Raw genomic sequence first — 20,542 nt, 5'->3', positions numbered from 1 at the left:
CTAAAAGAACTCTAATTCAAAATCTCATAATACATAACTATGATTTAAAATGGAGGCCCTCTAAAAGTGGAGGCCTAAAGCCATTGCCTCATTTAGCTTACCCACGAGACGGCCCTGGTGGTCGAACACGGGAAGCTCTACGAAATACGAATGTACTCCCAGTCACGAAGGATAGTGATAAAGATATGATTGATAAACAAATGAGTCAAGTATAGACTATAAATTAAGTAGATGATAATCAGCCACGGCCTGAACTCATGGTTCAACCCCGAATCAGCAAACCTGTATGATAAAATTTTATAAAATAAATTAACATACGCCTATCTAAAACAATGCAGATGACAATATTAATGCCTTGATCTCACATTTACCACTTCCAAGTAATATGCATCACTACACTCCAGAAGTTTCAAGCGGTGGGTGAATTACAATTCTACCCTCTTCATTAACAAGTCACAAAACAAAATAAACTTAAGAGATATGGTCCCGTATCCTAACTGGAGAATGGTTATTAAGTATCATAAGAGGAAGATGCCAAGAAGGAACACACCTGTAAGCGCACGCACCTGGAAGAATACGTCGAAAACGTCATGCAAGAAAAGGTATAATCAGGGCGAAGCCACCTGTACAGACAGGTCGCACGAGACCACGTTGGCTACGCATAGGAGACAAAAGTACTGAGAGGTTGGCCCCGCGCAAAACGGCATACCTGATCTCTACTATAACTGCTGCAGAAAGAAGGTTTGACTTCATATTCCTTCATCATCCAAACATCAAACCCTCTTTCTGAAGTCAAACGGTCAAAGATTCAAAGACGGCCACCAAGAACAAGCAAAGTTAGCAAATTCTACTTGTTAATCAATCATAAACACAAAAATATATGTATGGAACATAAATACAACACAATAATCACATAGTTTAAACATAAAAACATACTTAAAGTTGGAGCACACTTAAACATTCTTAAGAAAAACATCTAAACAGGACACACAAAACAGAAAATAGAACATAAATTACATAACAGGTGATTAAAATTTAAAACAGAACATAGCAAGTGATTAACCTAGATAAAACAGCACATAACAGATTAGTGAAAATATAATTAAAAACCTATACATTTATTCTAAAATGGCATCTGAATAAAATATTTGTTCTAAAAATAAGAACAGATAATTCATAGTTTCTTAACAGAAACAGTAACAGAAAACAGAACATATATTTTAGTTATAGACATTTGATGCATTCTTCTTTTAAGTCAAATCTATTGGAATTATCAACATATATTTTCTTATTAACGGTTCGGGGGGCACTTGAGTCAGCCGCCAGCACCACAGCAATTAGAAACATCTATCACATAAACTGTAGACATGAAAATGCTAACATTTATACTTGTAAAGGGGAAATGAAATGTAGCACACCACTTGTGCAGCATAAACTACACACAATACAAGTATTCCATAGTAGCATAATTAAGGGTGTATATAATAACTATAGTGACAGTGGTAAATGGCTGCATAAGTTCACTCTATTATCGCATATCAGTAATATTGTTATAAAATTTAATAACAAACTGACCCAAGCGGATAGAAGAATGACGATGTATTGTACAGCCCTCGAATTATCACCCGCCAAAAGCTCACCAAGAAACAAATTCTCATCAGGTTGAAATGGCTCAAAAGTAGTTCAAAGTTTTAGCCTCCTGCCATGTAATCATACCAACACTTGAAAATTTCAGAACCATTCCAAAATATCCATGAGATACGTATCTGAAGCCAGCAGAAACGGACCATTAACATATCTGAGTATCTGAAACCAATTAATAACATATGCACACGAGACAGCCCAATCTAACCTGACAAAAACTATATCAACAAAAACACTTAGAAATAACATCACAAAACAAAATGTAAACTAAGATGATACCAACCTACTACTGATAATTGATAAATGAAGAACTAGCACAGGAACCATAAAATGGGTCATCATACATTTTAGCACTACATTAGTACAACAGATAAAAAGTTACACTATGTTGGTACAAACCTAAACTACTAGGATTGAACCACTTGACCGAATGACGGCATGAGCAAGCCGCCATGAAACTAATCAGATCAGCTGGAAATGGTTAGGTTAACAGCATCCGGTTGCTCAACTTGCAGTCTCAGCCTCTGCCTCTGCGTCAGCCTCCTGTCAGAAACTTGTTGCTAACTCCAGATAGTTATCCGGGATCAACACTGGATCAGCAAGCCTGTATGATAAAAAAGAACCTACTTTTTATAAAATAATCAACAATTTGGGATAGTAATTATGACCCATTCTACAAAGAATAGGTTAATTATTACAAGCAAAATAAATTGCATGTGAGTTCATTTGAGTTAACTCAAATCTAATAACGGATCAATTTGGGTATAGTGGTATACTCAAATTATACAACGGGTCAAAACGGGCCACTCTTATAAAGCTTGTTATTAAAATGAATCCAAACTGATTCTTTTTTAAAGGCTATGCTTTGACTCAAAACTCATTTTGCTTAAAACTCGTTTTTGAGTTAACCTAGTTGGCCCGCCACCCAACCCGACCACACAAAATTAGGAGGAAAGTATTAAAAATATTCATACCTTGGTGCAACCTTTACCACTTCCAATTTGCTACCGCTCATAACATCTTCTAACGAAATGAAGCTAGGAGTATGCATCAATGGCTTCCATTCATGATCAAGTGGCGGATGATTGACAACTCTACCTTTCTTCTTATTCAAGTCATAAAACAAAATAAAACCAAGACCGCTCACTATCACTATTTCCCCATTGTTTCTGCATGTTAGAGTACTATTCCTGAGGACGGAGACGAAAGCCCAAGCAAGATCGTCTATCAAATATTCTCTACTCCATGAATCTTTCACGCCATATTCCTTCATCACCCAAACACTAACCTTTGACCGTTTTGTAAAGCCATCAATGATTGCAAGACGGTTACCAATAACAACCAGGGCTAGTTTTATACTATATCGATATCCATGACCCTTCCTCACAAGGGCCGGGCCCGAAATTTCCCCAAATTCATGTGTCTCGAAGTTGAAGAAAACTATGAGATTTGAAACAGCCTTGTCCGAGCACAACCAATGAATAGTTTTTTCCAAGTGGCATGGACTGTAAATATTATCGGGACGGAAGGGTAAACTGTCAAGGGACTCCCATGAGTCATGACCCTTAACATATATCTCCCCAATTGCATTACTTTCTATACACACAAAATCCGAATCAGAATCGGAATAAGGCGCTTGATCCTCTGACCCAGTATCAGAATCTGAACCCTCTGAGCTAGTATCATGATTGGAATCAAGATCCAGATTCATATCAGAATCAGAACCAGAATCTGAATCTGAAGATAGATCCAAGTCCATAGACGAAGCAGATGAAACATCTGAAACGGGTTTCACCGGCATAAACATGCACAAAACTTTAAATTGATTTGTTTCTGGGCAGTAAAAGAACCCGGATGCAATACTGTAGCAAGCTACAATATTGGGAAGCAATGTGTATTCACCTGTAACAGGATTGCGTATCATACAACGGTACAAATCATCGAGCGGCTCCATACGCTCCAAAGAATTAACCCGTTACAAGAATCGTTTATTTGAAAGCCATCTAAAGGGTTGTTGAGATTGGGCTTAACTTCAACCCGCGAATCAGATATGGTATCCAAATCAATCAAGCGAATACATGAAGATTGAAGGAGTAAATGGGGTTCTGAATTTGCAAGATGTAGTCGAGCAAAACAGGAATCGTTTCGTATGAGTTTCAACAAAGATTTGGACACAGCGCAGCAAGCAAGGAGAGATGGCAAAGGCACCTTTGTAATAATGTCTTCCAGATTGGCTCAATCAGAGATCGGTTACCTGCTGCCATTGTATATTTGTATTGGCGGTGACAGGCAGCTATGATTTCAGGGTTTTGGAAGTGATATATCCGATTTGATGATCCGAAAGCAATTGGGGTAGGTTATTTATATAGAGTTTGCAGATAGTAAATAGCATTAATGAGTAAGATATCAAGATTACAAACTTATCTTGAATAATTTAATAGTGGTGAGCAGAAAAACCGAATAATTGAGATCCGGTTATGAAATTTAACAAAAGGATTCATAGTTTATTTATGGTAATACATGTAACCAAGTTAACAAAACAAAACCACCCAAGGGTTTGTAGCCCAGTGGTGTTCCTCCCAAAGTGGTTAGAGAGTTCTAGAGTCCCGTGGTGGACAAAAGTGTAAATATAAAGATAGGTCTTAAAACTAACTTTATAATTCTTTTTTAATTTTTTTAAAGATAATATATTACAGGTCAGAAAAGTTAGTTATAAACAACATATTAGTTATTGCTTATTCTTCTTTATAAATTAGGAGGATTGGTAATATGTTATTTGTCCACAATATAACATAAATTTAGTAACTGAAATTAGCTTGGATCCACCCTCGTCCAATCAAACAATCTTCTCCAATAGTCGAATCAGCCAAACCGATCTGTTGTGAAGCTGAAACAGCAGTTATAGGTTCGGTTTTAGCCAATAACCGAAGCAACAATGCTCACCCCTAATAGCTATAAGTGGAAATAATTCTACAACCAGTTCCAGGAATTTGCATTCAGCTTCAAAGTCAAATCTATTGGGATTATTAACATGTTGTGTTAATGGATAGACTGCAGTTATCAATAGCAGGAGAGTAAAAAGGAAGGCGATTATGTGATTACATAAGCGCTGTTGTGTGTCGTTAATTATTAAAGCAATAGATAAAAGTGTTGGCACAGAGTTGTTTACTTAAAAGCTGAAACAACACTCTGCAGACAGACAGAGAGACATATAGGGTTTTGAGAAGCATTCGTGTTCCAATAATATGGTTTAATTAAAATTTCTAGCTAGCATTGTCAATGGTAAATTCATAACACTAATCTACTGTTAATGATGAGCAACTATTAAACTGTAAGATTCATTTGTGAATGAATGAATATGTTTGTTTCTAAAATTCAGACACAAAACAAATAACATCAATGAGAAGCGAAGATGATGATGATGATGATGATGATGATGTAATATAGATAGATTCATCCCCAATTTGAAGTCTATAAAAAATGATCTTTACGTTGTTGTGGTTGTACTTCTCATCCTTTCATTACGTTGTTGTGGCTGCACTTCTCACCACGACTGACTCGGCACGCCGACAGTGGTTCACAAATTAAAGGTGATAGAAAAAGTAACAAAATTAACCCACACTCTAGGTTTTGACAAAATCTATTCAGATTTCACAATTATCTATTATCTATCTAATAAGAATAAAAGATAATTTTGGTGGCCATAAGCCCATATACCACATAAATATAAGGAAAAATGGTTTTTATTGATCCTAACTTTTTCATTTTTGCCGGAGCTGGTCCCAACTTTCATTTTGGCCGGCAACAGTCCCAACTTCAACATTCGTTGCTTCCACCAGTCCACGACTGACGGAGCACTAACTCCGTTATGTTTTTGCTTACGTGTCAATCTGAGTTGTTAAAAACATATTACGTGGCAGCCACCGTGGATTATTGGTTTATTACATGGCAGCCACCAGAACCCTAACTCTTCAACGCTCACTCAAAACCACCGGATCCGCCCTCTCCGCCTTCGCTTCCGGCGAACCCCTCGCTGTCGCCGACCAAACTCATGCCGTCCTCCTCCCCACCCCTTCCTCCACCTCCACCAAACCCCCTTCATTCCACCGCCACCAACCCCCACCACCACCGTCGGCGCCGTCAACCCGGTCTCCATCTGTTGCTAGCTCAAAACCCAGATCGATTCCGGCAGCCGCCATTAACCTCCATCAATGAACCTGTTTTAAATCGAATCTGATTTGAAGAGGAATTGGATGCGTACCGGTAAGACCAAGGGAGAATTTGGTGATGATGGTGCCGGTGATGGCGAATCCAACGAGGAATGGCCAGTTCCGGTTGAACTCTCGCTTGAAGAATCTGGGCCATGGATCGACCTTCGTCATTCTCTCTTTCTCTGTGTGTTGTGTGGCGACTCAGTGGTGTTTGTGTGTGAAGGGGGTTTGGTGGAGGTGGAGGAAGGGGTGGGGAGGAGGACAGCAGGAGTTTGGTCGGCGACAGCGAGGGGTTCGCCGGAAGCGAAGACGGAGAGGGCGGATCCGGTGGTTTTGAGTGAGCATTGAAGAGTTAGGGTTCTGGTGGCTGCCATGTAATAAACCAATAATCCACGGTGGCTGCCACGTAATATGTTTTTGACAACTCAGATTGACACGTAAGCAAAAACATAACGGAGTTAGTGCTCCGTCAGTCGCGGACTGGTGGAAGCAACGAATGTTGAAGTTGGGACTGTTGCCGGCCAAAATGAAAGTTGGGACCAGCGCCGGCAAAAATGAAAAAGTTAGGATCAATAAAAACCATTTTTCCTTATATTTATGTGGTATATGGGCTTATGGCCACCAAAATTATCTTTTATTCTTATTAGATAGATAATAGATAATTGTGAAATCTGAATAGATTTTGTCAAAACCTAGAGTGTGGGTTAATTTTGTTACTTTTTCTATCACCTTTAATTTGTGAACCACTGTCGGCGTGCCGAGTCAGTCGTGGTGAGAAGTGCAGCCACAACAACGTAATGAAAGGATGAGAAGTACAACCACAACAACGTGGGTCAGTCGTGTAATGAATGGGTGAGAGGTGCATCGTGTGCCACCAAAGCACTTGCCGCCCATGTTACAAATCTCTCATAACATAAGACAATAACATATAATGCTCTTCCTTATAAACCTTTTAAGGTTTTGTCCATCCTCCTAAACAAATTCAAACATCCAATTTCAAGCATCTATGTTTCATTATCTTTCTTACCTACGTTTTAAACACAGTTTGGTGAAACTCTCACTTGGAACAAAAATGAAATAATGAATACTTATATTAACCACATTTATATATAATAAATATTCATTTTTTGAAACTAAGAGTTTCTATTTTATATAAACTAATAAAACATTACGATTTTGTGTTTATTTCATCCACTAATTTGGTATTTCTATTTAACATGTAAAATGATAACAAGAAAACTATTAAAAACTCAAAATAAATACAAATTTCATAGGTTTCACCGTAAGATATAATCTCGTCTAGTGATTTCCGTCAATTCATTGTACATCAATATATGTATGCCAACTCTTTTCAACTACAAACATATATAAATCATTATCATACACAACTTAAAAACTAGATAGCAAAACATAAAGCATATGGCCTCAAAAAGGTCATCAACTGAACTCTCGTTGATAAAATTCCTATTTTTCATTGTTTTCTTCATGTTTTTGTTTCTAGTTTTTGATTAACTTAGCAACTAACAATGTGATGTTTGAATCGGGTTCAGGATAGCGGTTGTTACAGGAGGAAACAAAGGTATTGGTTTCGAGATATGCAAACAACTAGCTTCTTCTAGTGATGATATTCTTGTTGTGGTAACAGCAAGAGATGAACAAAAGGGCCTCCGGGCTCTTCATAGTCTCAAAACCTCAGGTTTGGCCGAAAACGCCTTTGTTTTCCAACAGCTTGATGTCACGGATCCTGCTAGTATCACATCGTTGGCAGATTTTATCGGTACTCAGTTTGGAAAACTCGATATATTGGTAAGGTTTTATGTAAGCAAATTAAGATTTTGTTCAATATCAGAGGACAATGATGTTTGGTTAAATCTTGGGATAGGTGAACAATGCGGGGGTCAATGGGGTCATCGTCGATGAAGGGTTGGTTACGAGCTTAAAACTTCAGCACGGTGAGGTTGGTCTTTCTTTGTTTTATCGACTCAATCATGTTACTTAAAAACTGGCGTAGAGCGGAAGCACAAAAGATAAAAACAACTTTATTGATTCCGGGGCTATATACGATGAAATTCGGGTATGACATGATTTGGGTCATTGAGACATTTTCATCCATTGCTTATGGGCCCCATAACTCTAAACGTAGCCCAAGTTATGCCTTTTTTTAAGCTAGATTCCTTTCTACCAGTTTTGTTTGTATTTAGACATCTAGTTGGTTAAAGTATGAGTCTGTTAACTCTCGAATCACCTTTATATAAAAAAAACTTCCGAACTTTTGATCAAGAAAAGTTATTAGTACAGGATACAAGTTTGAAGACGTATTTGGCAAAGCAAGTAACGTCGCAAACATATGAAACCGCTAAAAACTGCATCCAAACAAACTATTACGGAACCAAACACGTCACCGAAGCTCTTTTGCCATTTCTCAGTCAATCCACTTCTCCAAGGATCGTTAATGTTTCATCCGGAGCAGGGAAACTTGAGGTAACATATGGTCTCTTCTCGTTATCACACTCTCATCAGATTCAGATAGATTGATCAAAGTTCATAATGGTGTTTTGTAGCATATTAAAGACGACCGAGTGAGTCAAAAGCTTAGCGACGTTGGTAGACTCACGGATGAGGTTGTGGCTGGATTTCTGCAAGATGTGAAATACGGTTTGTTGGAAGAAAAGGGGTGGAATGCAACAATATCATCTTATATTGTTTCCAAAGCCATTATTAACGCGTACACTCAGATACTTGCAAAAAAGTATCCATCATTTCATATAAATGCAGTTAATCCTGGTTTTACAAAGACAGACATGACCTTTAATAAAGGGACGTACACGGTTGAGGAAGGAGCTAGAGGTCCTGTTTGGCTTGCTTTGGTGCCCGATGAGGGTCCTACTGGTCGTTTCTTCTTTCAAATGGAAGAAACGACTTTTTGAAACACACCATGTAGTGTACTTTTGGTTGTTTCTTCTTTCAATAAGAAATGACATTTTAGCATCGCATAAGTTATTAGATATAATAACAATAAAGTTAATCTTGATACAAAAACTCAAGTGAGCACGATCAAGAACACAAGGATCCTAAACGCCTCCCGGTAAATGTCAGTATATAAGAAGAATCTACAATGAAGTTCTATGACTCGGGTCAAGGGGAGAGCATGAGCTCGGCCCAAGCTACTGAAGACACCTTCATCTCTGAAGAAGGTGAGGTGTCGATTTTGTTTTCCAACATGGCGCACAAATCTTTCATCGATATATGATCTCGGGGCCGTAAATGAATACACATAGAAACCACTTCACAAATCACTTTCAAATCCGCATCCTTGAAATACTTCAGTGCAGGATCCACAACTGAACCCATCTGTTCTTGCTTTTCAATATAATCTTTCGCCTGTTTCAACAACTTGTATTCAACATTTTCAATTTGCAAATGGAAATAATCATATTAGGTTGGTGGGTTCAACCGTTCAGCCTGAACACGATATTCGGGTCAAAAACATAAACCCGAACCCGACTCACATAATTAAACGAGTTAAACATGTAACACAAACACAACCTGTTTAACCCATTATCTAAACGTGGCAAATGGGTTGGAAAACAGTAAGCAATTGTAAATGCGTTAATCGGGTGGATCGATTGTAATAAATTGGTTAAACGGGTCGTAAACGAGTTGCGTGTCAACCTGTTTAACTAAACTGTTTAAACAGAACAACCTGAACACAGCCCATTTAATTAAACAGGTTAAACACGCAGCCTCAGCCCGTTTAACCCATTTATCAAAAAGTGGCAAACGGTTTGATGGGTAGTACTTGATTCCAGGGCGGATGTAGCACTTTAGCAGGGGTAGCCTCCGCTACCCCTCAACTTTTCGTCGATAGTATAAAAAATTATTTTTTTGGGCAGGTTTTCGTATTTCGTTACCCCTGAAAAAAATATGACGTTACCCCTGTTTGTTTAAAGCTCAACCAATTTAAAAGTTCAACCAAAGAAAAACCCAACCAAAGTTTAAATCCCAAACCAATTAAAACCCATTAACCATTTTCAAAAATAATACTTGTTTGGAAATTGGAAACTAGCCATACATCAAACAGCGTTGCACCAGACACCACCACTTGACACCATTTTGAGGTTGAAGTTTTTATATGGTTTTGGATAAGCAAATTCAAGAACATGAAAATAGATTCAGTGGGGTCTCAACTACTTTGTTAAAAAAATATGTTTGGTTTAAATCCTTGCAATTCATTTTCTAAGTTTGATATATCTAAGACAGTGTCATTTTATGAGATGCGTCCAAATGATTTTAGTAATGAAGAAAGATGGTGTATTTCGGGTGATGATCTTATGACCTTTTATCACACTTTAAAGGAAAATAATTAATTTACAAAAATGGGTGATGAGTATTTGAACAATGTTTTAATTTGTGCGGTCGAAAGAGAAACGTTTGATAAAGTAAAAGAAGAAGACGTAATGTCTCGATTTCAAGTTTTCAAAAACAAAATAGGAGAAATTTGCACCCTATGTGCTTAAATTTATTTATTATCGTGTTTCTATACATCAAGGGCGGCTGTGAGGCAGGGCTAGGTGGTCGACCGATCTCGGCCTGACAACCCGATAGGCCTGAAGTTTTATTTTTTTAATTATATATGTATTTAAAAAAACATGTATTTTTAATGTTTAAACTCAATTACTCAACTAATTTAAGGGCCAATTTTTTTCTCCTTCGGCCTAAAAAATTTTCACAATCCTCGGAGACGGCCCTGGTTTACATTGTGTGAAATACGGTAAAAAAAAATTTTTTTGAACGTTACCCCTGAAATTGATGTCTAGATCCGCCACTGCTTGATTCTATGCATGTTAATACGACGAGTCAATAAATTGGTTAAACAGGTCGTAAATTAGTTGGTGGGTCTACAAGTTCAATTAAAGGGGTCAGCGGGTCGTTCTGGTCAATTAAGCGGGTTAAACAGGTCAACCCAAACACAGCCCGCTTAATTAAATATGTTAAACATGTATCACGAACACGGCACATTTAACCCATTTATCTAAACGTGGCAACGAGTTGGTGTGTAGTAATCAAGTTGTAAATGTGTTAACAAATGGGTTAAACAGGTTAACCCAAGCACGACCCGTTTATTAAGCTGGTTCAATATAACAACAAAAAAAACTGAATATTTTTGTGTCTTACCCAATCTACAAGGTACCCTTTGTCCTTGCAGAACGAAGGCCGTCCACTAACAATCTCCAAGAGAAGAACTCCAAATGAGTAAATATTACCCTGAATATCCAAATGGCGTTCTTCAAATGAGCCCGGAAGAACACAAATATCACCTTCATGGTTAATCGAACTAGCGCTATTTTCTGACCGCGTCGCAATCGTTTTCCAACTTTCAAAATCAACAAGCTTCAAGAGACAATTTTTTTTTTATAAAAATGTTAAAAGATTTACATAATATTCAAACAAATGTGTTACTAAAGTATACCTTTGGTGAAAAATCTTCAGTAAGATACACTGCACTTGAGTTTAACTCGGATATAGTAAATGGTGGGTCGATTTCTGTGTGAAGATACCTTAGACCTTTAGCTATCCCTATAATAATGTTAATTCTTCTTGACCAACTTAGGTGGCACCCTTCTTCGTCTGCCATAAAAATGAAAGCACTATGTTTTATTAAAAAGAATAAAATGCATTTCGGGCCAACCCACCTGGCCCGGCCCGGCCTGTTTCGACCCGCATCAAAAAGTATGTATTTTGACATACATAGAATAAAGTGGACTTACAATGGAGATGCTCATACAATGTTCCATTTGATGCATATTCAAAAACTAGCATTCTTGTAAATGGGCTACTATCTATACAGTATCCGAGCAATTTCCCCGTGTATTCATGATTTAGCCTTGCCAAATCAGCAACCTGAATGGCAGAAAAATTTCGTTGATTAATATTTGTTTGAATGAATCGATCAAATCATTTTATTTGAATGTATGTTACTCAAATGATAGATTTTCGGTTTTTATTTTTATAAGAATTTAATTAATAGTGTAACTCAAATATTCTAGGCCCAAACATATAATAATTAAACTAATCACTATATAACAAAAAGATTTAGGCCCATAAAATTCATTATTTTGGGCCAATCTTTTTCTGGCCAAAAATTTAAAACACCAAATATAAAACTGAGAAACCCGAAACCGAACTCAAACCAAAAACCAAAGAAACTAAAACAAATGGTTTTCAAAGACTCAAAAACCGATATTTCGGTTTCTGGTTCAGTTTGAGCCCAAAACTGATCCATGCACACCCCTAAATAACGAACTAGCAAAAAAGTCGGGTTCATAAAAATGCAAGACTTCATATTTATTTGTTAACATTTACCTCTTTCTGATAATAGAGCTCAAGATAACTGGTCCAGTGCTCTTCTTTAATGCAAAGAGATATAACCGCAATCTCGGGACCGCCTTTCATAATTCCTTTGTAAACTAAACTATCCGATGAAGAACCAATAATGTTGCTAAAATCCTCACAAGCAACCTCAAGTTCCTGTCGGCTATATTTTGTCACACCGATCAACATCTTAGAATCAACATAGACCGCCATATGATCTTTATATCTTGTGGATTTATTCCACATATTCAAAATCGAAGGTTTGCTTTTGCATCTCAAAACGAGCGTGAAAATGGCAATAAGAACAAGAGACCCCACCATTACACCTGTCACAACCCCAACAGCTAAAAGCCATGCGGGTTTTGAGTCACGGGCTGGGTTGGTGGCTTTATGTTTAGCGGGCTGGATTCTTGTGGGTCGGCTGTTGGCGTTTGCGGGTGGAACAAGAGCTGTTTTAAGAAAACCGACATCAAATTTATTTTTGTAAATGTACTAGAAATGTTTTTAAAATTATGCAAACATACCGCATTGTTCGTGAGTGCGTCGCTTGATATCTTTATAGTTTAGGCAGTTTCCACGAAAGGCAGTCCTGCAAATATCAAATTTTGTGATAACGATTAGTTACATGCCCACTCACAGCGTCTAGTACGAGTCGCTCAGTTAGGTATAGGGGCGGCATTTTTGACACGACACGAAAATGGTCAGGTTTTGCGTTGGCATATCTAACCCTTTTAGAAAATGGGTAGTGTCCGGGTTGGTCTGTTTAATTTAATGGTTTTTGTTCGGGTTGACCTGCTTAACCTGTTTAGTTAGACAAGTTAACCCGCTTATGAACCGTTTAACAAACTTTTTTACAACCCACCAACTCCATTAACATGTTTACAACTTGGTTATCAGCCGCCAACCTGCTTGACACGTTTCGATAAACGGGTTAAACCAGTCGTGTTCGGGTGACATGATTTTAAGTGTGCGGGTTAGGGTTGATATTTTTTACACGAATAAAAATATAGGTCGTGTTCGGGTTGAACAAGTCAACCCGCCAACAGGAAACAATCGACACCCCTAGATGGGTATGGTAACGGGTCAAAACAGGTTCGAGCCGAAACAGGTCATGTTTAAGTAGGGTCAAAGGGACCGTGTCAAGTTGACCTGCAAACATTTTATTATCCTGTTATAATAGACTTTTAGATAGCTTTTAACCAGTTTTACCATTAGACCATTTGACCTTTGAGATAATTCACAACCAAACCGGCCCATTATTACTAAACAGGTCATGACCGACGCTTCTAACCGAAAGAAAGGACGTATACCTTGGAAGGTATTCCAAGCACTTGGGTATCCGCCCGGTGAGAAAATTATACGACAAATCCGCAAACTTTAAGCGCAGTAAACGACAAAAACCTCGTTTATTCTCACCCGATGAATTAGCATACGCAGTGGGAATTGTTCCGTGCAGTTTATTTCTGTCTAACCGAAGATCTTGAAGGTTTTGAAGATTACCAAGTTTTAAAGGCAATTGGCCCGTTAGCCCGTTTGATTCCAGGTTTCTGTACCAACATAAACCCATTATCAAAAAACGCAAGCTTGATCACTAGATATAAATAAAAACAACATTATGACTTACATTGTAATGATGCTAACTAAATTACCGATTTCAGCAGGAATCGGCCCGGAAAGCTCGTTTTTCCCCAAATCTAGAACCTTGAGGTACTTTAATGACCCAATTGATATAGGTATTGAACTAATGAGTTTGTTTCCATGTAAAATCTTACATCAAATACAATTCGCCGATTCTTTAAAATGTTTTTAAGGTGAAATAATATTATGGCTAGAAAGATTACAATTCCTGTAAGGCAGAGAGTTGAAAGAGTTCTTCAGCTATGAATCCCTTGATGGAACAACCAGAAATGTTACTGCAAAACAAAATTTTTAAAACCCTAATCAGCTGTATTATAAAAAAATTAAAAAAAAGTTGAATTTGAATAAAAGAACAAAAACTTTTCTTACAGTTTTGTAACCTGATTTCCAGAACATGTGACACCAAGCCAATTACAAATATCTGAGTCAAACATATTCCAGTTTGATAAAACCAAAAATGGGTCTTCAAAAATACCTTCTTTGAATGAAATTAAAGCATGAGCTGCAAAAATCAAGAATTGGTTGTCACATTTTTTTGCTAAAAATCATAACTTTCCCCTAAAACATTCTTGAAAAAAAAAATAAAAAAATAACCTTGCATACCTTGAATTGTTTGAAAGTCACCATTAGTAGGTACAACTAACCCTAAAGTAACACAGAATAATAAAAATGGAACAAATTGCTTCATCTTCAAACCCTGCAACTAAGAACTACCCATGAATGCAAGAATCAAGAACTTGAAAAGGAAGAATCTTTAACACTAAGTTCAGAAGACTGTAAGTGAAACTTGCAGAGGGGTTCAAGATTCTTGTTTGTTGAAGCAAATTAGACATGGGTTTTGTGCAGGGGAGTGTTTTGTTGCTGTAGCTCTTATTTATTGCGGAGGTGTTTGGGTAAGTTTTATCAGTTTATTCAAATTTTAGTAAATGTTTATAATGTTTGTCTATTAACATTTGGCAAAAGTTTTCTATATGGTCGTATAGCCCTATACGACCGTATAGGTTTTATGGTGTGTCAGCTCGCAATATCAGCCATTTAACACCTATAAGGCTCGTATAAGTCTATACGATCGTATAAGTTAAAAAAAAAGCTGTTTTTTGTCCCCCTTGTCAGTCATGCATAGCCTATACGGCCGTATAAGCCTATACGAGCCGTATAGGCATATAGGGATGGTGTATGAGGATCACATCCCATTTTTATGCCGGAAAGTGAATTAAGAAAATTAAAATTGCCTACCTAAATATACCCGACTGTAATTCACGAGGAAGTGAAGATTTTGGTCTTAGACCACGTCTCAGGTTCGAATATAATCTTAACCGGGTTTTACCGTGATGGACCTTTGGGCTATGGTTTTCCCCAGGACAGAAGATGGTGGGTTTGGGCTAACCAGTGCTATTGGCGATCACGATCGTATTGGTCACCATTTGTCAATGGGTTACCCGGGTAGCCGGGCTTTATTCATTGGTTTTTCAAAAATATATATATACTCGGTCTAGCCCAATTGACGAAGACAAAATGTTTAAAACACCAAAGTTGAGTCCAGTTACATAAATAATATAAATTCGTCATGTAAAAAAAAACTGAATCTGAATATGCTGGGTAAAAAGTAGCTTCTAAAGTGTGTTTAATGTAGGGTGGTGACTACACAAAGTTATAGGGGTGTATATATGCGGTTCAGTTTGGTTTTTGATTAAAACCGAATCAAAAATTAAATGTTGGTTTTTAAGTGTTTAAAAACGTTCAATATTGGTTTTTTCGATTTTTTTTTTCTTTTTGTTTCGCCATTTAGGTAAAAAAAAGGTTGAAAAAAATTAAAGAATTTATGTTTAAGTTTACTAGTTAGTGACTAATTTATCGATTATTAACATTTGACCTAAAATATTTAGCTTAAACTATATATTTAACTACTATAAATTGTTTAAATTTAAAAGATAAATATAAATTTATAAGTTCAGTTTAGTTGTTTTTTTGGTTTTAGTTACACATATTCAGTTTTTACAAAACATAAAACCAAACTGTTATTTTTCTTTGAGTTTCGGATAGGTTTTATAGTTTCATGCGCGCTCCACGAAACATCACTTTTTATAATATTCAAGTATCATTAAAGTTTTAGACAAATTATATGATTGACTAGGTTAAACAGGTGTTGTGAGTTGGTGCATTTTCAATGGGTTGTTTTTGACACCATCCGGACTTGATGAAAAGGAGAGAGATAGAGCGTCATGTGGAAGAGAGAGATACTAGATTACAAGCGGTTTTTTGAGTGGGTATAGAGGAGAGAGAAGAAGGTGTGGGTGACATGGAGGTTGAAGACGCAGTTTTTTCTTCATCCATTAAAGATGCTCTTATGACATAAGAAAGGGGATGATTTTTGTTGTGTTAGTATTTTGTAATTAATTGCTTTTCTATACGCAAAAGTATATATATACACATACTAGTAGAAGCCCATGTGATGCGGCGACGATGACCACACATTATTTGTTTTCCAGTTATTTTATCAACCTTTCATAATATATTGGTGTGGTCTATCTATACCATAAATCATGCAAATCTCAATTGAAACTTTAAAATGATTGTTTCTAATTTACTTCTATCACTAATAAATGAAATCCTTATTATTATTTTTCGATTTCACTCATGGTATGGATCTATATATCATAGATTGTTGATACACGTTTTGTACGTCTCAGTCTTTATCAGGGCATTAATGTAATTAGTATGAAGTATAGGGGTCTTAATATAAATATGGCTAAATTGGCCATTCGCTCTAATGTAATGTTACATTCGTTACCCTGTAACGAATGTAACACATTCGTCTAATTGTAAGCTCATTCGTTAACCCTGTTTAACGTATGAGGGTTATTCGTTATAGGTTAAAGTATTAACGAATGAGGAGTTCATTCGTATGGTTTAATGTAACGAATGACACATTCGTTAACTGTTAAGTTAACGAATGTGGTCATCCCCTATATATATTCTGTAAATTATTCATTAATGTAAGTTTTTCAAGTTTTCAGTTCATTCTCTCTCGTTACTCTGTCTAATTGTCATAACGTATTCCAGCTTAATCGTATATCAATCAACATGTGTATCGTTGTTATCAAGATCTAGATCCATATTCAAGGTTCTTTCAAGTGGTATCAGAGCCTTGGATCTGATCTACGATACATAATCGGGTGTTAATCGTATTCAATTGATTCGGTTTCATGATGAATTGATTGAGTTTTAAGGTAAACTGATAATGGTAGAAACAGAGACTATTTTTAATGAGGATTTGAACTAGTTTGTTTTGTGTTTGTGAGTTCGGATTAGGCAATTAAGGTTCGGATTTGGTTTTGGATTGTTTTGATAGAAGTTTTAAGTAATTTCAGTAAGATTCGGACGAGTTGGAAGTTGAAATTGTAAGTTTGAATTGTTGAAGACTGATTCGTTAAGATGAAGTCTCATTCGTTAGGATGAAGCCTGATTCGTTACACTGTTTACACTCATTCGCTAAGACCTAACCACTCATTCGCTATAACTTCAATCTCATTCGTTCAATCTTATTCGTGAAGATCAAATATTATTCGTTCAATCTTATTCGTTAAAGCCTGATTCGTTCAAGCTTATTCGTTAAGTCTGATTCGTTAGATAAATTGTTAACAAATATCCCATTCGTTGAAGTAATCAATTTTTAACGAATATTCCATTTGTTAAAGTATTAACAAATATCCCATTCGTTACTGGTTCATTCGTGTGAACATTAAACGAATAACCTTTGAAAGTTTGACAATTTTAATCCCTGAAGTTTATCATGGCTGCTCAGAATTCATCTTATTATGCGTTAGCATCACAGAATGTCTTATTGCAACAGATGCTGACGATGGATAATGAGATTGGCAGTCACAATAAGTGTCCCAAGCTGTTGAAACTATCGGACTTTGCCCGTTGGGAACCAAGATTCCGTGCACATCTGGGATCCGTGCATCCTAGCAGTGTTCGTTTTCTTGATGATGTTTATGCTGCACCACTGATCGGTAATGAAAACACAAGTTGGGCTCCGAAACCTTTTAAGGATTATGAGACACATGAGTTGAAGGACTTTGAAAGTGAAACGAAAGTATATTCTACACTCACTATGGCTTTACCGGAACATATTTTTCATCAATATAGTACGATCAAAGTCTGTGCTTCACTGTTTACTACCTTGAAAACGAGAAGTTTGGGAAATATTCTCGAAAGCAAGAAGACTTTGGTGAAATTTCAATTCAGAAATTTTATCCTGATGAAAAATGAAACTGTAGAAGAAATGATCAACCGTTTTAGCCATTTGATTGTTGAGATGTCATTTGTTGATCTTGAGCCAACTGAACAAGATAAGATTGATACTTTAAAGAATGCTTTACCTACAGATTATTCAACTTTTTTGTTCGTGCTTAAAGAGAACGGTTTCTTTCAGAAACCTGAACTGACTGCTGTACAATTCATTAACAGGATCGAAGAAAGGGAATTTGATCTTAAATGTCAATCTACCTTGAAAGAAAATCAAAATCAACAGTCATCAACTCAGAATCCGTTACTTTATGGTGGTGCATTACCGGCAAACAATGTGACAAGCTCAGTGCCTATTAATGCATTCTTTGCTCAATCTCAAGAGGTTCCTAACGTAAACAATTCTCCTAATGTATGTTTCATGGCAAGTGGTGCAACTGGAAACTCAAATGCTCATACTTCAAGACTACCCAAGGTTAATTTACAAGAAGCTGAACAACAGTTCGCTTTTGTATGTGCGTTCATGACTTCATATGAACAACTGGTGGGAAGTAAGATAGCTACGAGTGATCTCACAGATGAGGACTATGATCAAATCGACCCAGATGATCTTGAGCTTATGGATTTGAAATGGAACACGGCTATGATTGTTCGAAAGGTTAAAAGATTCATGCAACGAACGGGAAAAGATCTTCCCACGTTGAACAAAAGGGTTGGATTTGATAAATTAAAAGTCAAATGTTATAATTGCAGTGAATTTGGCCATTTTGCCAAAGAGTGTGACAAGCCGAAGAAAGATTTTTCTGGCTCACGCAATTCTGACCGTGCTTCTACAAAGTCTTCATCTGGAGGAGATAAAAATAACACTGCTGCCTCTGGTGATCAAGACAAATCTCCTGTTACTCAAGCTTTATTGGTAAATGATGGAGTTGATTGGTCTCAGCGTTTAATGGGAAACCATGCCAACGTTGCTATCGTTGAACCTGTAGAGAAGTTTGAGGATGCAAGTAGCGATAATGTATTAGAATGTAGTGATTCTTCTGACTCGGAAACTGATAGTGATCAATCTCTGTCATCTTCACAAGAATCATCTCCTGAAGAAAATGCATCTTATGCCTGCATGGCTAAGATTGATGAGGTATGTCCTACACCTCAAATTAATGAAAATTGTTCTGAGTGTGCTGTGTTAAAAGCCAAACTTGAAACAGCATTAACTCAAAACAATACATTTACTAATGATTACTTTACTATCAAGGAATGCTATAAGCAAAAGACAAAATTGCTTGAGCAAACGAATCTGAAAATTCAGAAATTATCAGATAGTAATCATGATCTTAAAGCTAAGGTCCATTGTAAAATTATTGAAGTGGATCAACATTTAAAGGAGATTCTTCGTCTTCGAACTTGCATTTCCAATCTCGAACAAGAAAAAATGGAATTAAATCATAAACTTAGTAAATTCAGAGATTCTTCTTTCTTGTTAAATGAAATAATTGAGGTTAATCATTCACATAAAAAGAATGGAAAAGCAGGTTTGGGATACGTCGAAATTCCTCCTCCATTTAATCAGGATTACAGTAGCATTCCTAAGGCAGAAAATTTTTTAAATATGCCTACTGTTAAACCTGAAAATGTTGAGTCATGTGAACCAACTCGTGAACCAGCTATTATTGAAAGCAAAAAGGTGTTTACCAAAAATGAATTGGGCGGTTCAATTGAAGAGTTGACTGAAATAGATCTGATTGTTAAAAATAAGGACATTCCAATTGATAATCATATTCTGTGTGAACCAGAAGATTTTGAAAAAGTTGTTTATGATGCAAAATCTTCAAATGTTTCTTTAAACAATTCAAGTGTTCCTAACGAGCTTCCTAAAGTAATTCCAAAGGAACAAGTTAATGTAACTTCCACAGACAAGCTTTCAGTATCTGATGAGGAATTAATGCAATTTATTAATCCTCCACTGAAAAATTCAACTGGAAAAGTATTTAAATTAAAAGGTCTCTCAAAAGTGTTCTCAGACAAAGAAGTTCCATTGAATCTTCTTAAACCAGAATTGATTGAAAGTGTATTTCAAGACGAAACTACTCAAATGACTGAACTTGAGAGGAAATTTCTTCAATCAAAAACTAGTAATGTTCAAAAACAAAAAACAAATGTTTTTAAACCTATAAAATTCATTAAATCGTCAGGTTTAGAAAATTCATCGAATTTGACAAATCTTGAATTTTACAAAACGAAGAAGGGTTTAAAACATGAGTCATCAAAGAATGTCACTTTTGAGACACCTAAATCTGAAAATCTGAAAACTTTGTTATCACAACCGACCGGTACATCATCACAACGAAGTTTAGACTCTCGACTATGTTTCAAGTGTGGTGAACCGGGTCACGTTTCAAGACGATGCAAAGCAAAGATCGATAATA

At 36.5% G+C, this 20,542-nt stretch overlaps 3 protein-coding genes across 3 annotated transcripts; 1 reads left to right on the top strand and 2 right to left on the bottom strand.

Moving 5' to 3' along the window:
* Positions 1 to 2,160: 2,160 nt before the first annotated feature.
* On the bottom strand, positions 2,161 to 3,875 carry LOC143537591 (uncharacterized). The gene is made up of 2 exons (XM_077031327.1): positions 2,619 to 3,875; positions 2,161 to 2,248 (listed from the first exon to the last, which is right to left on the bottom strand). The coding sequence occupies exons 1-2, from the start codon at positions 3,596 to 3,598 to the stop codon at positions 2,191 to 2,193; spliced, it is 1,038 nt and encodes a 345-aa protein (XP_076887442.1). The 5' UTR covers positions 3,599 to 3,875; the 3' UTR covers positions 2,161 to 2,190.
* Positions 3,876 to 7,274: 3,399 nt separating this feature from the next.
* LOC143537580 (short-chain dehydrogenase/reductase 1-like) lies at positions 7,275 to 8,882 on the top strand. Its single transcript, XM_077031317.1, has 5 exons — positions 7,275 to 7,288; positions 7,406 to 7,661; positions 7,738 to 7,812; positions 8,154 to 8,336; positions 8,417 to 8,882. The coding sequence occupies exons 1-5, from the start codon at positions 7,275 to 7,277 to the stop codon at positions 8,780 to 8,782; spliced, it is 894 nt and encodes a 297-aa protein (XP_076887432.1). The 3' UTR covers positions 8,783 to 8,882.
* A 97-nt stretch (positions 8,883 to 8,979) lies between these two features.
* LOC143537590 (putative LRR receptor-like serine/threonine-protein kinase At1g63430) lies at positions 8,980 to 14,577 on the bottom strand. Its single transcript, XM_077031326.1, has 11 exons — positions 14,469 to 14,577; positions 14,235 to 14,367; positions 14,069 to 14,140; positions 13,852 to 13,995; positions 13,538 to 13,774; positions 12,752 to 12,816; positions 12,219 to 12,676; positions 11,624 to 11,756; positions 11,326 to 11,483; positions 11,031 to 11,246; positions 8,980 to 9,236 (listed from the first exon to the last, which is right to left on the bottom strand). The coding sequence occupies exons 1-11, from the start codon at positions 14,551 to 14,553 to the stop codon at positions 8,991 to 8,993; spliced, it is 1,947 nt and encodes a 648-aa protein (XP_076887441.1). The 5' UTR covers positions 14,554 to 14,577; the 3' UTR covers positions 8,980 to 8,990.
* Between the last annotated feature and the right edge of the window lie 5,965 nt (positions 14,578 to 20,542).

The sequence above is a fragment of the Bidens hawaiensis genome, unplaced genomic scaffold (genome assembly GCF_021521415.1).
Source record: "Bidens hawaiensis isolate Kalapana, Puna unplaced genomic scaffold, B.hawaiensis_p1.1 tig00011229_1, whole genome shotgun sequence".
NCBI classification, from domain to species: domain Eukaryota; kingdom Viridiplantae; phylum Streptophyta; class Magnoliopsida; order Asterales; family Asteraceae; genus Bidens; species Bidens hawaiensis.
The sequence above is the reverse complement of the archived record's forward strand: the minus strand, read 5'-3'. Positions and strand labels throughout refer to the sequence as shown.

Excerpts from the sequence above, each read along its gene's own strand:
- LOC143537591 (XM_077031327.1), bottom strand. The coding sequence starts at position 3,598 with ATGGAGCCGCTCGATGATTTGTACCGTTGTATGATACGCAATCCTGTT. Across the intron at positions 2,249-2,618 it reads GTGGTAAAGGTTGCACCAAG|GCTTGCTGATCCAGTGTTGA; the intron begins GTATGAATATTT and ends TTTATCATACAG.
- LOC143537580 (XM_077031317.1), top strand. Across the intron at positions 7,662-7,737 it reads TTGGAAAACTCGATATATTG|GTGAACAATGCGGGGGTCAA; the intron begins GTAAGGTTTTAT and ends ATCTTGGGATAG. Across the intron at positions 8,337-8,416 it reads CCGGAGCAGGGAAACTTGAG|CATATTAAAGACGACCGAGT; the intron begins GTAACATATGGT and ends GGTGTTTTGTAG.
- LOC143537590 (XM_077031326.1), bottom strand. The coding sequence starts at position 14,553 with ATGAAGCAATTTGTTCCATTTTTATTATTCTGTGTTACTTTAGGGTTA. Across the intron at positions 13,996-14,068 it reads CTCTCTGCCTTACAGGAATT|GATTTTACATGGAAACAAAC; the intron begins GTAATCTTTCTA and ends TATTTGATGTAA. Across the intron at positions 11,757-12,218 it reads AGCTCTATTATCAGAAAGAG|GTTGCTGATTTGGCAAGGCT; the intron begins GTAAATGTTAAC and ends TCTGCCATTCAG.